Below are 12,887 nucleotides of genomic sequence, written 5' to 3' on the forward strand. Positions count from 1 at the left end.
GCAAAGGGCTACAGTTTGGAGACCACCGCTTTAAATTGTCTGTCTAGCTAAAACGTATACTTCTGTATAGATGCTGTTGTGTGGTGTCATCAGCTGGCTTGTCATGTCGCTGCATCTGGGTTATCAGCCCCAACTAAAGGCCAAAGACATAGAAAGGGGTCTTAAAAGCCCCACTCTGGGATCAGTTTTGTCTCGCCCCCCTCTTTTTTCCCCATATAAAAACCCTGTTTACCTATCTTAAGCAGCAGTCATGTGATGCTGCAGCCCCAAGCCTTCTCTGTTTCTCTTTACGTCCTGGAAGGGTCCTTTTTCAGGTGTCCATGTTAGTGCCTGCGTGACATGGACACTTCCTATTGAATGTCCAGTGTCGGGGTCCACCTGGTACTGGAATTGGCGAGGGACCTGGAGGGGGGATGTAGGTGAGTATATTTGACTTCACGAGGTAAGGAGAAAAAAGTGGCTAATGCCACCAGTTAGAGGTGGGTGGGAGGGAGGTTTAGTGAAAAAATTGTTTTAGCCTGGAGTGGGACTTAAAGTTGTCCAGTGACTAAGCTATGGACAATAAATTATTTACTTATTCTTAGCAAGCAGGAAATAAGCACAACAAGCCATCACTGACCTCTGTAGCTGCAGGGACTGTGGAGTCATTTATCCTGAAAGTCCCTACTCCCAGATGAAGAAAAGTGAGTTAACTAGTGATTACTGCACCTCTGTTGTGAACTTTTAGGATGAATTGCTCCACAGTACCTACAGCTACAGAGGTAAGTAAGGTATTGTTTTCTTGTTTTTAGAATGTGTTAATGTTTTAATGTCCGTAGATTGTCCATGGGTCCACTTAAGCTAAGCACACACATTCAGCCTTCTGTTTGAAAGTGTCAGGTAAGCTTTAGGGCAGCTCCTGGTTAATGTAATGGAGCTAAACTGACCAGCCAAAGTGAAATCTTGTCCCACCTTTTATTCATGTTCTGCAATACATGTACGGGGGATGAAATGTTTCCAGGGATCCTCAAACTGCAGCCCTCCAGCTGTTGCGGAACTACACATCTCATGAGGCATTGTAAAACTCTGACATTCACAGACATGACTAGGCATGATGGGAATTGTAGTTCCTGAACAACTGGAGGGCCGTAGTTTGAAGACCCCTGGTTTACACCATTAAATTCAAGTTCATTCCAGGAGAAGTGATGTCACAAGAGTTGTAATGTGTGTGCTTGGCTTTACTTTATAGGTAAGTCACCACCTCTAATGAGGAACCACCCACCCATTTGTGACCTCAGCACTCCCCTACTTTATACGGTTGGCCCCTGTGCTGTTTGGACGTTCCATGATGATTGGCTTTACGTTTTCTTATATTTATCGTTGGGAACATTGTAGCAGAAGGGATATGGAGGATTCACCATGCCAGGGTCCACTCACTTTACAAAGCGGTATTTTCTTGATATGTACTGTCTGCAAGTGGTTTCATATACAGATGTTCAGCATAGTGTTTTAGGAGAGTCCTGTCCTATGTTCAATATGATGCCTGGGGTAGGCTTGTGAGAAGTTTAGGTAAACCTAAGAGCTGTAGAAACCGCTACGACCCAATAGACTGCCATTGCTATACTTCTGATACCATAGTACTCCATCCTTCATCTCTCCACATAGCGTTCTTGCAGCTTAAAGGGACCTGATTAGCTGGACTGGAAGGTAATTGTGGTCATATTTCCCTCTTATCAGAAATTCAAGCACCAGGAGAAGGAGAGGCTGAAGTTTGCAGGCAATGAGGTGGGCTGTGTTGAAGTGATTGTCAGCTGTGTGTCTCGTTGGCACAACATAAGTGCTAATGTTTATTGTCCTTAATCAATGCTGGAGGGTTCTTGTGCACGGGCTATCCTAACCATTGCTTTAAGCATGTCCCCTCTTGTATCTTCCTGCTTCTTGATTGTGTTGCTGGATGGCTGTCTCCTGTCACTAACCTGCATTCACTTTTACTCAGCCCTTACTATTCCAGACCTGTGTAACCTTTCATATAGTTTATCATAGTTCACTTCCCAGATGTATGGTGACCGGGTCTGTGTCGGGCTTGGGGTTTGTGTCAATGGCATGAGTGTAGGATGCATCTGATATCTTTCAGATTTCATTCACAGATGCAACTGACCTGTAGTTAACCTTTTTCTGACCAGACTTTGACCTCCTCGTCCTGACCGGACTTTGATTTCCTCGTCCTGACCGGACTTTGATTTCCTCGTCCTGACCGGACTTTGATTTCCTCGTCCTGACCGGACTTTGATTTCCTCGTCCTGACCGGACTTTGATTTCCTCGTCCTGACCGGACTTTGACTTCCTCGTCCTGACCGGACTTTGACTTCCTCGTCCTGACCGGACTTTGACTTCCTCGTCCTGACAGGACTTTAATTTCCTCATCCTGACCGGACTTTGACTTCCTCGTCCTGACCGGACTTTGATTTCCCATTCCTGACCGGACTTTGACTTCCTAGTCCTGACCGGACTTTGACCACCTCCTGACAGAGTGTGCCCTCCTGGCATGAATAAGAGTTACTTCTGACCAGAATTTGCCCACCCCTTGACCGGAGTTTTCCCTCCCCTTGACCGGAGTTTTCCCTCCCCTTGACCGCAGCTTTCCCTCCTCTTGACCGGAGTCTGCCCTCCTCTTGACCGGAGTCTGCCCTCCTCTTGACCGGAGTCTGCCCTCCTCTTGACCAGAGTCTGCCCTCCTCTTGACCAGAGTCTGCCCTCCTCTTGACCAGAGTCTGCCCTCCCCTTGCCCCAAAATAACACCTTCATCTGACAAGAACTCGTACTCTTCCTGACCTGAATTTGACTTTCTTTGAGCCGGTTTTTCTTCCCATTTACTTGTATGGGAATCCAAAACTTCCAAAACCTGAGCAAAATCTGTTGACACACTCCAAAGACATGCAAGTTAAAAAGCAAGTTTCAATACTTTTGCAGGCTGTCATGAAAGGCTAAATAACATGGATTATTAGTGGTACCTGGACACTGGAATCAAGATGGTGTTATACATGCAAATTGCAAAGACTGGTGCTTATTTATCAAAATATCTAAAGCAGATGCTTGTTGCCCATGGCCAGTACTTAGACTACAGCCTCCATGCTGCACCTGGAGAATGATAGAGGGAAGCTGATGAACTGTTTTGAGCAACATGAACAGTTCTGCGGGAGGTCAGCAGGAGGCACCAGTGGGAGATGTGAGGTTTCCCTGTGGATTTCTCATGAATGAATGGTGTTCAGGTGGTGCTGAGGAAAGTAAGGTATTCCCAGTCGTCTTTTACAGGTATGCTTCTTTGCAGGGGGTCTTTTTTAATGGCAGTATCCTTTTAATTAATTTGGTGGCTGTGCATGAACGTTCCTGGGAAAAAAATAATTTGGCCTCCATAAGCTTTAGAAACATGGCCACTGTCATACACGAGGCCCATTGTGGCAGGAATATTTTTGAACTTTTCTGAACTTGCATTTTGTTGGTTCACATCAAAGACCAAATCCAGATAAAACTGATCATTCTATCAGATAGCGTTTGGTGTCTTCTTCTCAAATCAATTTAGGGCTCTAGCAAAACATTTATCCAGCAAACTTTTGCTTTTTCTCCCTTTCATGGTGCACTGCAGTCTAAATGGCACCTCAGTGCAGCTTCCGAAAGCAAAAGAACAACCTCCTGCGCTTAAGAGAGAAGCCCCCCCGGCAATGATTGATCACATTTCTTCAGGTACTCCACTATAGACAAAGCTTTGCTGACCCCTCGGGGCAGGGAATGCCCAGAAGTGACACAAAAAATAGAGGGCGCACCAGCCTTGCCCATTACGTCTTTAATAAAGGAACAAAAACAGATGTATACTCCCAAACCGCAGGAATTGACAAGCACATCAGTATCCACAGCCAAGTCAGCTGAATGGATCCCAACCACAAGAAGACCCTCTGAGTGGTCCACCTACCTGTAAGTGGGAGAAGTCTCTTTTTTGAGGTGTGATGTGATTTACATGGTGTATAAGAACTGACTATGCAACATTTTAAGATTGTCTCTGAGGAAGAGAGGACCTCTAGAAACGTTTCAGCCGTTCAGAGGATCTTCTTGGGGTTGGGATCCATTCAGTTGACCTGGTTATCCAGGGCATTGTGGATACTAATGTATTTGTCAGTTCATGCTGTTTGTGTGTATGCATCTGTTTTTATTCCTTTAATAAAGCGATCACAAAGGTAATGCACAAGGCCGGTTTATATTTTTTAGTGTCACCTTCCCAAAGCACCTTTTGTTGCAGCGCAGTGCACGATAAGCAGCAAAAATTGCCCATAAGTTTTTCTGCAGTGCTTAGGATAAGAGAGATGAGTTCATCAGTCTGCTGCTTCTCCTTTCTCTGTCCAGTCACAGCTTGGGGGCTCGTCCGGGATGAACTTGGCTCAGAGGAACTTGGTTAAATGTATGCTGGACATCTAGAAAAAAAAAATCAATCTCTGGATTGTCATGGCTGACTCTTTTATAATTGAGTCTTGATTGACTTTTATATGGAAAAATTCTGCCATATCACCGGCAGGGGAAGAGACGAGAAGTAATTGTGCATGTGGCAGTAACAATCGGGTCGGCGCTTTCCTGTTTTATATTGCTTTTTATAAAGAAAAATTTTTATCTGTGTGTGGGAATCCTAGACATGGATAGAAAATATCTATAACCATCTATATATGTTTTGCTATTAGACCTTCTACAGTCAGACACCCCCGTCTACCTTCACCTTCAGAGAGAGAGTGTTTCACAAGTGTATCATCTACCTCTGGGTGCTCTGCAGGTAAGTTCACACATCTTTGTCCCTTCCTAACAGGCTCCACCTTTTTACTGCTTTCAGTAACGCCTATCCAGTTTTCTATTAAGGCGATCTTCCAATGCAATGCAAGCTCACGTCATGAAGCAACTTAATAATAAATCTCCCGGCAATACTAACCCACAAGGGAAACAAGAACATAAAAGCACAGCAAAGGAACTGAAGCCTTTTGAATGTTTTGGTTGACCACCTAAAGACTACCCATAACAGTTTTACTGCTACAGGGCGGCCCTCCTGTGCAGAATCACATATATATATATATATATATATATATATATATATATATATATATATATATATATATATATATATATATATACCATATATTTTTATATATATATATATATATATATATATATATATTTTGTGTGTGTATCTATCTATCTATGTATGTATGTATGTCTGAGTGTGTGTATAAATAAATACACATTATATATATATATATATATATATATATATATATATATATATATATATATATATATATATATATATATATATATATGTGTGTGTGTGTGTGAAGCTGCACTTCCATCTGCAGGGGGCGTGCGCCCATAGCACGGCAGCTTCTGTGATTATTCACAGCAGAAGCCGATCTGCTGGTGCCGGCACTTAATGTCCTCCGGCACCCGCTGATCGTCGGTAAAACACACAGAACTGAGATCTGATGTAAACGAGGAAGATCTCTGTTCTGACGGGGGGGAAGGGATGGATTTTGTGTTCCTGCAAGGCAGGGAACAAAATCCATCTCTCCCCCTAGTGAAAGCAGCACACACACAGTACACAAAAACACTGGTTAGGCACACAGTTAACCCTTTGATCGCCCTAGATGTTTAACCTCTTCCCTGCCAGTGTCATTAGTACAGGGACTGCATATTTGTTAGCACTGATTACTGTGTTAGTGTCACTGGTTCCCACAAAGTGTCAGTTAGTGTCCGATTGTTCGCCTCGATATCGCAGTCCCACAAGAAGTTGCTGATCGACACCATTACTAGTATAAAAATTCCATGAATATATCCCATAGCTTGTAGACACTATAACGTATATATATACGCTTATTGTTTTTTTTTTTTTTTTTACCATGTAGAAGAATACATATTGGCTTAAATTTATAAATAAATTATATTTTCCACATTTTTTATTAGATATGTTTTATAGCAGAAAACATTTTTTATTTTTACATTTCAGAATTTTTTTTGTTTGTTTTAACGCAAAAAATAAAAACCGCCGAGGTGATCAAATACTACCAAAATAAAGTTTTATTTGTGAGAAAAATAGGACATACATTTTATTTAGGTACAGCGTCGCATGACCGCGCATTTGTCAGTTAAATAAAGCAGTGCCGTATTGCAAAAAAAAAAACAGCCTGGTCGTGAAGGGGGGTAAATCTTCCAGAGGTCCAGGTGATTAAAGTAAAATTAAATGTAGGGCTGCTATTAGAATTTATGGGTCCTCATTCAGCTTGCCTGACTGGTCAGAAATGAGTTCCATAGGAAAGGTATACTTTGGGTAAATGTTGCATTACCTTAGGGAGTGTAAAGTAACGGTGACAAGGACTTGGGGGTTGGGGGGGTAGGTAGCCGTCCATCCATGCTGATGAAATGATTCTTTGTCTTTCCGCAGTTCTGTGGCTCTGGCCCTCGGCGCTCTCACGCTGTGGCACGCAATGCTCATCACCCGAGGGGAGACCAGCATAGAGCGGCACATCAACAAGAAGGAGAGGAAGAGACTGCTGGCCATGGGGAAGGTAAAATACCCACAACAAAGATGGCCGGCCTGTTCCCAGTACACTGTGACACTATACAGTGCCTTAAAAAAGTATTCATATCCCATGAAATTTTCCACATTTTGTCATTTTGTCACAACCAAAAACATAAATGTATTTCTATTTCGTTCATTGATGGACACCGCTCCTGATCTTCTTAACCATTGGGTTATACTGCCCCCTACAGGAGTAGGGCACTAGGCAGAAAAGTCTGGCTATGCCTATGGGCAGTCCCAGGGGGTATACTCCCTCTCTCTGCTATAGGTACTCAGTTTTTCTGCCTAGTCAGGAGTAAGGACCTAGTTCCTTGCTGGGATCTCTGGTTCTGAAATTTTTTTTGTTTTTAGATAGATTTTTTCTCCTGGATTTTTCATGTGAGATCTACAATCAACTGCTGGAGTGGGTGACGGGCTGGATAATCTAGATCCAGTAGTCACCCCAGTCTGGCCAGCGAGCGTGCGCAGACCTCCGCTCCGCACTAGGTCCAGTGGTCCCCTCTTCCTACCCCCTCCACTTATGGTGGGACTGTGTGTGTGGTCTGGTCCACCTCCTGGGGTGGAGGCAGGGGGGTGTGCCGCAGGCAACCGGACGATTAGCTGTGCGGGGGGCTGTACCTGGTGGGGGTTCCTGTCAGGGCCCCCCGTCCTGCCTGGGCCTGTCCTTGAGGCCTAGGGATCCCTCCTGGGTCCCTGGGAGCCTCGTGGTGCCGCGCAGGGCTGGCATTTTGTTGTAGCCTTGAGCTGCATGGCGACCATGTTTTTGTCGTTTGGCGGCCATTTTTCGGTGGTCTGCCATAGAAATCAGCGGCGGCTATGTCTGTAGAGCCTTTTGGGTGGCGTTTTTGACGGTGGGAGCCCCTCCTTATCCCCTGGTGTTGACTCTTGGATCTTTTGTTTCCTGATCGCCGCATGTGCGGATTATCCTGGTGGCTGCAGGTGCCTGTTTCTGCTGGGTGGAGAGTCTGGTGGGGTTCTCTCCCTCTCTGATGAGGATCGTGCCTGGCGACTAGGTGGTGCTGCCAAGCGCGGTGGGGGTTGTCCCTTAGCAGTGTTTTACACTTTTTTTTTGTGGGGTCCCCCTGGTGACTCATGGAGTCTTTTGAGCACATCTTCCCACCTGACCCCTCCTCTGGGGCTGCGGGGCTCTCCGGGTCCCATCCATCCATCGATGCACTGACGGCGGTCCTTTGTGTCCCAGGTAGAGATGGCTTCTGAGCTATGGGCTGGCATAAAGCACCTTCCCCTGCCTCATCTGTCTCATCAGATGCTGAATCTGATTTGACCGGTGCGGACGTGGGTCGCCCTGCTGGGTCTGCGACCACGCGCCCTGAATCCTCAGTGGTTATTATACTCAAACCTGTTTACAGTCTTCAGGAAGGAAGGCAAGGTGCGTCCAATTCTGGACCTCCAGGCATTGAATTGCTTTGTGCGGGTGCAGAAGTCCATTCGCACGGTGGTGGCTTCCCTGCATCAGAGGGATTCTCTTGCCTCCATCAACATCAAGGATGCTTACCCTTTCTAATATGTCGGTCACCAGCGCTTCCTCCGCTTTGCCGTGGGAGAGGAGCATTATGAGTTTGTGGTGTTACCCTTTGGTCTCGCCTCCGCTCCTCGGGTCTTCATTAAAGTGTTGGCTCCGGTGCTAGCATTGTTAAGCCAATGGGGGATCGTGGTACTGGGCTACTTGGATGACCTTCTTCTTCTGCGAGCGGAGTCTCCTACTGCTCTGGTGGAAAACCTGGAAATAACCACATGAAATTTGAGGAAGTTTGGCTGGATTCTGCATTTTCAGCAGTCTGCTCTGGTTCCGTCCACAAAGCTGGACTATCTGGGTCTGACTCTGGACTCGGCCTTAGCCAGAGTGCTTCTTCCTCTGGACAAACTCCAGAAAGTGCAGGCTGCAATTCATCTCCTGCTGTCCAGCAGATGGTCATCCCTCCAGACTTGAATGCGGGTGTCTACCTTCGAAGGTGGTTTGGTTTGCACAGTTCCATGCGAGGTCCCTGCAAGGGAGATTCTGGCCAAATGGGACAAGACTCCGCAGTCTCTGGAGAATCCGATCTGGCTGAGCTGGGGAACGAAAGAGTCCCTGATATGGTGGCTTTGTTCTCCGGCACTTCGGCTGGGCAAATCCTTCTTCCCCCTTGTAGTGGACAGTGGTCACCAGGATGCCAGCCTGTTCAGCTGGGTAGGTGTCCTCTGCAAAAATTCTTCTCAGGGGATCTGGACACTGGAAGAGTCTAGAGTCTACCGATCAATGTTTTGGAACTCCGAGTGATCAGACTGTGCCTTGAACATTGGACGGATCGTCTTCAGGGATGTCCAGTGCGCATTCAATTGGACAATGCCACTGCCGTGACTTATGTCAATCACCGGGAGGGGGCACAAGAAGTGTCCTGGCAGCTCTAGAGGTAGCCGGCATTCTAAGGTGGACAGAACGGTTTGTTCCAGCCCTCTCCACCGTACACTTTCCAGCGGTGGAAAACTGGCAGGCGGGTTTCCTCAGTTGGCAGTCGTTGGACCAAGGGGAGTGGTCCCTTCATCTGGAGGTGTTTCATCAGTTGTGTCTCTGGTGGGCATCCCCGAGGTGGATCTGTTGGTGTCTTGGCTCAACAGAAAGGTGCAGAGGTTTGTGGCCCGGTCACGGGATCTTGTGGCGGACGTCACAGATGCCCTAGTTGCCCCGTGGGGTCAGTATCGTCTGATTTAAGCCTTCCCTCCTCTCAAGCTTCTGCCAAGACTTCTATGCAGGATCTAGGCAGAAGAGATTCTGTTTATCTTATTGGCCACGGACTGGCCTCGCCAGGCTTGGTACGCCGATCTGATGCGGCTGGTCGCCGACATTCCTTGGAAGCTTCCTCTCTGGGAGGATCTGCTGTCCCAAGGGCCATCCTCTTTACAGTCGCTGACTATGAAGGCTTGACTGTTTAATGCCAGGTGCTGATGGATATAGGTTTTGTCTGAGTCAGTGATTCCAACGCTGTTAAAAGCTAGGAAATCTACTTCTAGGAAGATCTACCATCGTACGTGGAAGACGTACATTGCGTGGTGTGAGTCTCTTCGGGTTCATCCTCGCTCTTTTTCAGTGGCTCGGATCTTGACCTTCCTTCCGTGAGGAAAAACTGGCCTTAAGTACTATCAAGGGTCAGGTGTCAGCCTTAGCAGTCTTCTTTCAACGGCCCTTGGCCACATACTCCCTGGTACATACTTTTCTTCAGGGAGTTGGGCACTTGACCCCTCCAGTGCGATCTCTGTTGCCACCTTGGGAACTCAGTTTGGTTCTCTCGGTCTTCCAGAAGCCTCTTTTTGAGAATCTTTGGGAGATTCCCCTGCTTACGCTGTCCCAGAAGGTGGCCTTTTTGGTGGCTATCTGCTCTGCACGCAGGGTGTCGGAATCGGTGGTATTATCCTGTCGTTCACCTTACTTGGTGGTTCACAGAGAGAAGGTGGTTCTTCACCTCTGAAACAAACAAAAGTAAAATTCCCAGTTCAATTTGCTAGCCAGTTTGCTTACCAACCAGATTAACCTGTCTTAACAGTTTGCGTCAAAACAGGGGTTTAGTTAGCACACATTTGCAAACGCATGTGAAAGCTGCAGGGCCACTCCACGGCTCCCTGTATACCTGCAGTCCTAACTCTAATGAATTTATAAGAGCCTTCACAGTGGAAGCACATGCAAGCTAATGGATAGATAGGGGGCAGGTGAGCCTGGAGGAGGCCCATCCCTCCTAAAGGTAATCGGGGGCATAATGGATGCCCAGCTTTCTTCTTTGGTTCTTCACCTCTGTCCGTCATTCCTTCCCCAGGTTGTCTTTGATTTTCATTTGAATGAAGACCTTGTGTTGCCTTCCTTGTGTCCCAGGCCAAAACATGTGAAGGAAATTGCTTTGCATACCTTGGATTTGGTCCGGGCAATTAGGGGTACCTGGCCACTATGAAGTCTATTAGGAAGTCAGACATCTATTTCTGCTCATGGATGGGCCTCGGAAAGGGTTGTCCCCCTCCTCTGTGACCATTTCCAGATGGTTAAGGCCTATTCCATCAGAGGTCAGGTTCCTCATTTCCCTGTCAAGGCGCATTCTACTCCGGGCACTCAGTGCCTCCTGGGCCTTCTGTCATCAGGTGTCAGTGACGAAGGTTTGCACGGCGGCCTCCTGGTCATCGGTGCACACTTTCACAAAGTTCTATAAAGCAGATGTGTTGGCATCTGCGGATGCTTCCTTAGGCCGCAAGGTTTTTGCAGACTGCTGTTTTAGAGGACTTGGTCCTCTTTGTGGGTATATTGTTTTTTTCAGGTGAGCTCCTGTTTACCTGGTTGGCTATAGTTAGTCTTGGGAGTTTCTTTTTCACTGTTCCCACCCCTCATGTTTAACCACTTCAATACAGGACACTTTCACCCCCTTCCTGCCCAGGCCAATTTTCCCCTTTTAGCGCTGTTGCATTTTGAATGACAATTACTCAGTCATGCAACACTGTACCTACACCAAATTTATGTCATTTTCCCCCCACAAATAGAGATTTCTTTTGGTGGTATTTGATCACCGCAAGGTTTTTCTTTTTTGCTAAACAAATAAAAAAAAGACCGAAAAGTTTGAAAAAAAAAACGTTTTTTGTTTATGTTATACAATTTTGTAAATAAATACGTTTTTTTTCCTGCACTGATGAGACTGCACTGACAGGCACTGATGGGGTGGCACTGATGGGGTGGCACTGATGGGGTGGCACTGATGGGGTGGCACTGATGGGGTGGCACTGATGGGGTGGCACTGATGGGGTGGCACTGATGGGGTGGCACTGATGGGGTGGCACTGATAGGCGACACTGATAGGCGACACTGATAGGCGGCACTGATATGCACTGATAGGTAGCACTGATAGGCGGCATTGGTGGGCACTGATAGGCGGCATTGGTGGGCACTGATAGGCGGCATTGGTGGGCACTGATAGGCGGCATTGATGGGCACTGATAGGTGGCACTGACGGGCGGCACTGATCTGCACTAATGGGCACTGATAGTCGGCACTGGTGGGCAATACTGATAGATTGCAATGATGGGCACTGGTGGGCAGCACTGATAGGGAGAGCACTGGTGGGCAGCACTGATAGGGAGAGCACTGGTGGGCAGCACTGATGGGAGCAATGGGGAGCTCCCTGAGCCCTGATTGCCATCCCTGGTGGCCATAGTGGGCATCCCTGGGGTCATGGGTGGGCATCCCTGGTGGTTCTAGTGCCCCCCCCCCCGAGGGTCTGCACTGATAACCAATGATCTGATTACCAGTGCCGACCCCCCCCCCCCCCCCCCCCGATCGGCGCTCCTTTACTCGTGCCTGTCAGGCACGTACTGAGGAAAGCAATCAACGGCTCTTCCTGTTTACTATGTACACCAGCTGTGATTGGACACGGCTGGTCACATGGTAAAGAGCCTACGTCAGTAGGCTCTTTACCGAGATCGGAGATGCAGGGAGTCAGACTGACACCTCGCATCACCGATCGCCGCTCTGCGCGCCCCCGGGGGGCGCCCAGAGCTGTGTTATTCTGCCGCTGTCATATGACATCCGGTCAGGATAATACAACCACAATCCCGCCGTCATTCTGCTATAGGGCGGGTGGGATGTGGTTAACACTGCTTTGGGACGTCCCAATGGTTAAGAAGATCAGGAGCTGTGTCCGTCAATGAACGAAAGAGAAAATGGGATTTTTGATTTACTGTAAAATCCATTTCTCTGATGTTCATTGATGGACACAGCACGGACCCCTCTGTGGAGTTATAATTCCTCTGACACTGCTTGTAACTAAACTGAGTGCCTATAGCAGGGAGAGGGAGTATATCCCCCCTGGGACTGCCCATAGGCATAGCCAGATTTTTTTTTTCTGCCTAGTGTCCTATTCCTGTAGGGGGCAGTATAACCCAATGGTCAAGATAATCAGGAACTGTGTCTGTCAATGAACCTCAGAGAAATGGATTCTACGGTAAGTCAAAAATCCAATTTTTTATTGGGATTTTCTGTGATAGACCAACACAAAGTGGCACCATAATTGTGAAGTGGATGGAAAATTATGCAAATAAATCTGTGAAAAGAGTGGCTGCATTTGTATTCACCCCCCCCCCCCCCTCCGAGTCAATACTTTGTAGAACCCCCTTTTTTCTCTGCAATTGCATCTGCAAGTCTTTTTGGGGATGTCTCTACCAGCTTTGCACATCTAGAGAGGAAGATTTTTGCCCATTCTTCTTCTTTGCAAATTATCTCAAGCTCTGTCAGATTGGATGGAGAGCGTCTGTGAACAGCAATTTTCAAGTC

The 12,887-nt window shown here is 47.1% G+C and overlaps 1 protein-coding gene across 1 annotated transcript in view; it reads left to right on the top strand.

Moving 5' to 3' along the window:
- ZDHHC16 (zDHHC palmitoyltransferase 16) overlaps positions 1-12,887 on the top strand; it is a 41,224-nt gene that overhangs the window by 19,877 nt on the left and 8,460 nt on the right. Inside the window, 3 exon segments of the mRNA XM_082269113.1 lie at positions 1,717-1,764; positions 4,704-4,792; positions 6,449-6,572. Of these exon segments, the coding sequence (XP_082125239.1) occupies positions 1,717-1,764; positions 4,704-4,792; positions 6,449-6,572 (261 nt within the window).

This window comes from Pelophylax lessonae (assembly GCF_965119305.1).
Source record: "Pelophylax lessonae genome assembly, chromosome: 9".
NCBI lineage: Eukaryota > Metazoa > Chordata > Amphibia > Anura > Ranidae > Pelophylax > Pelophylax lessonae.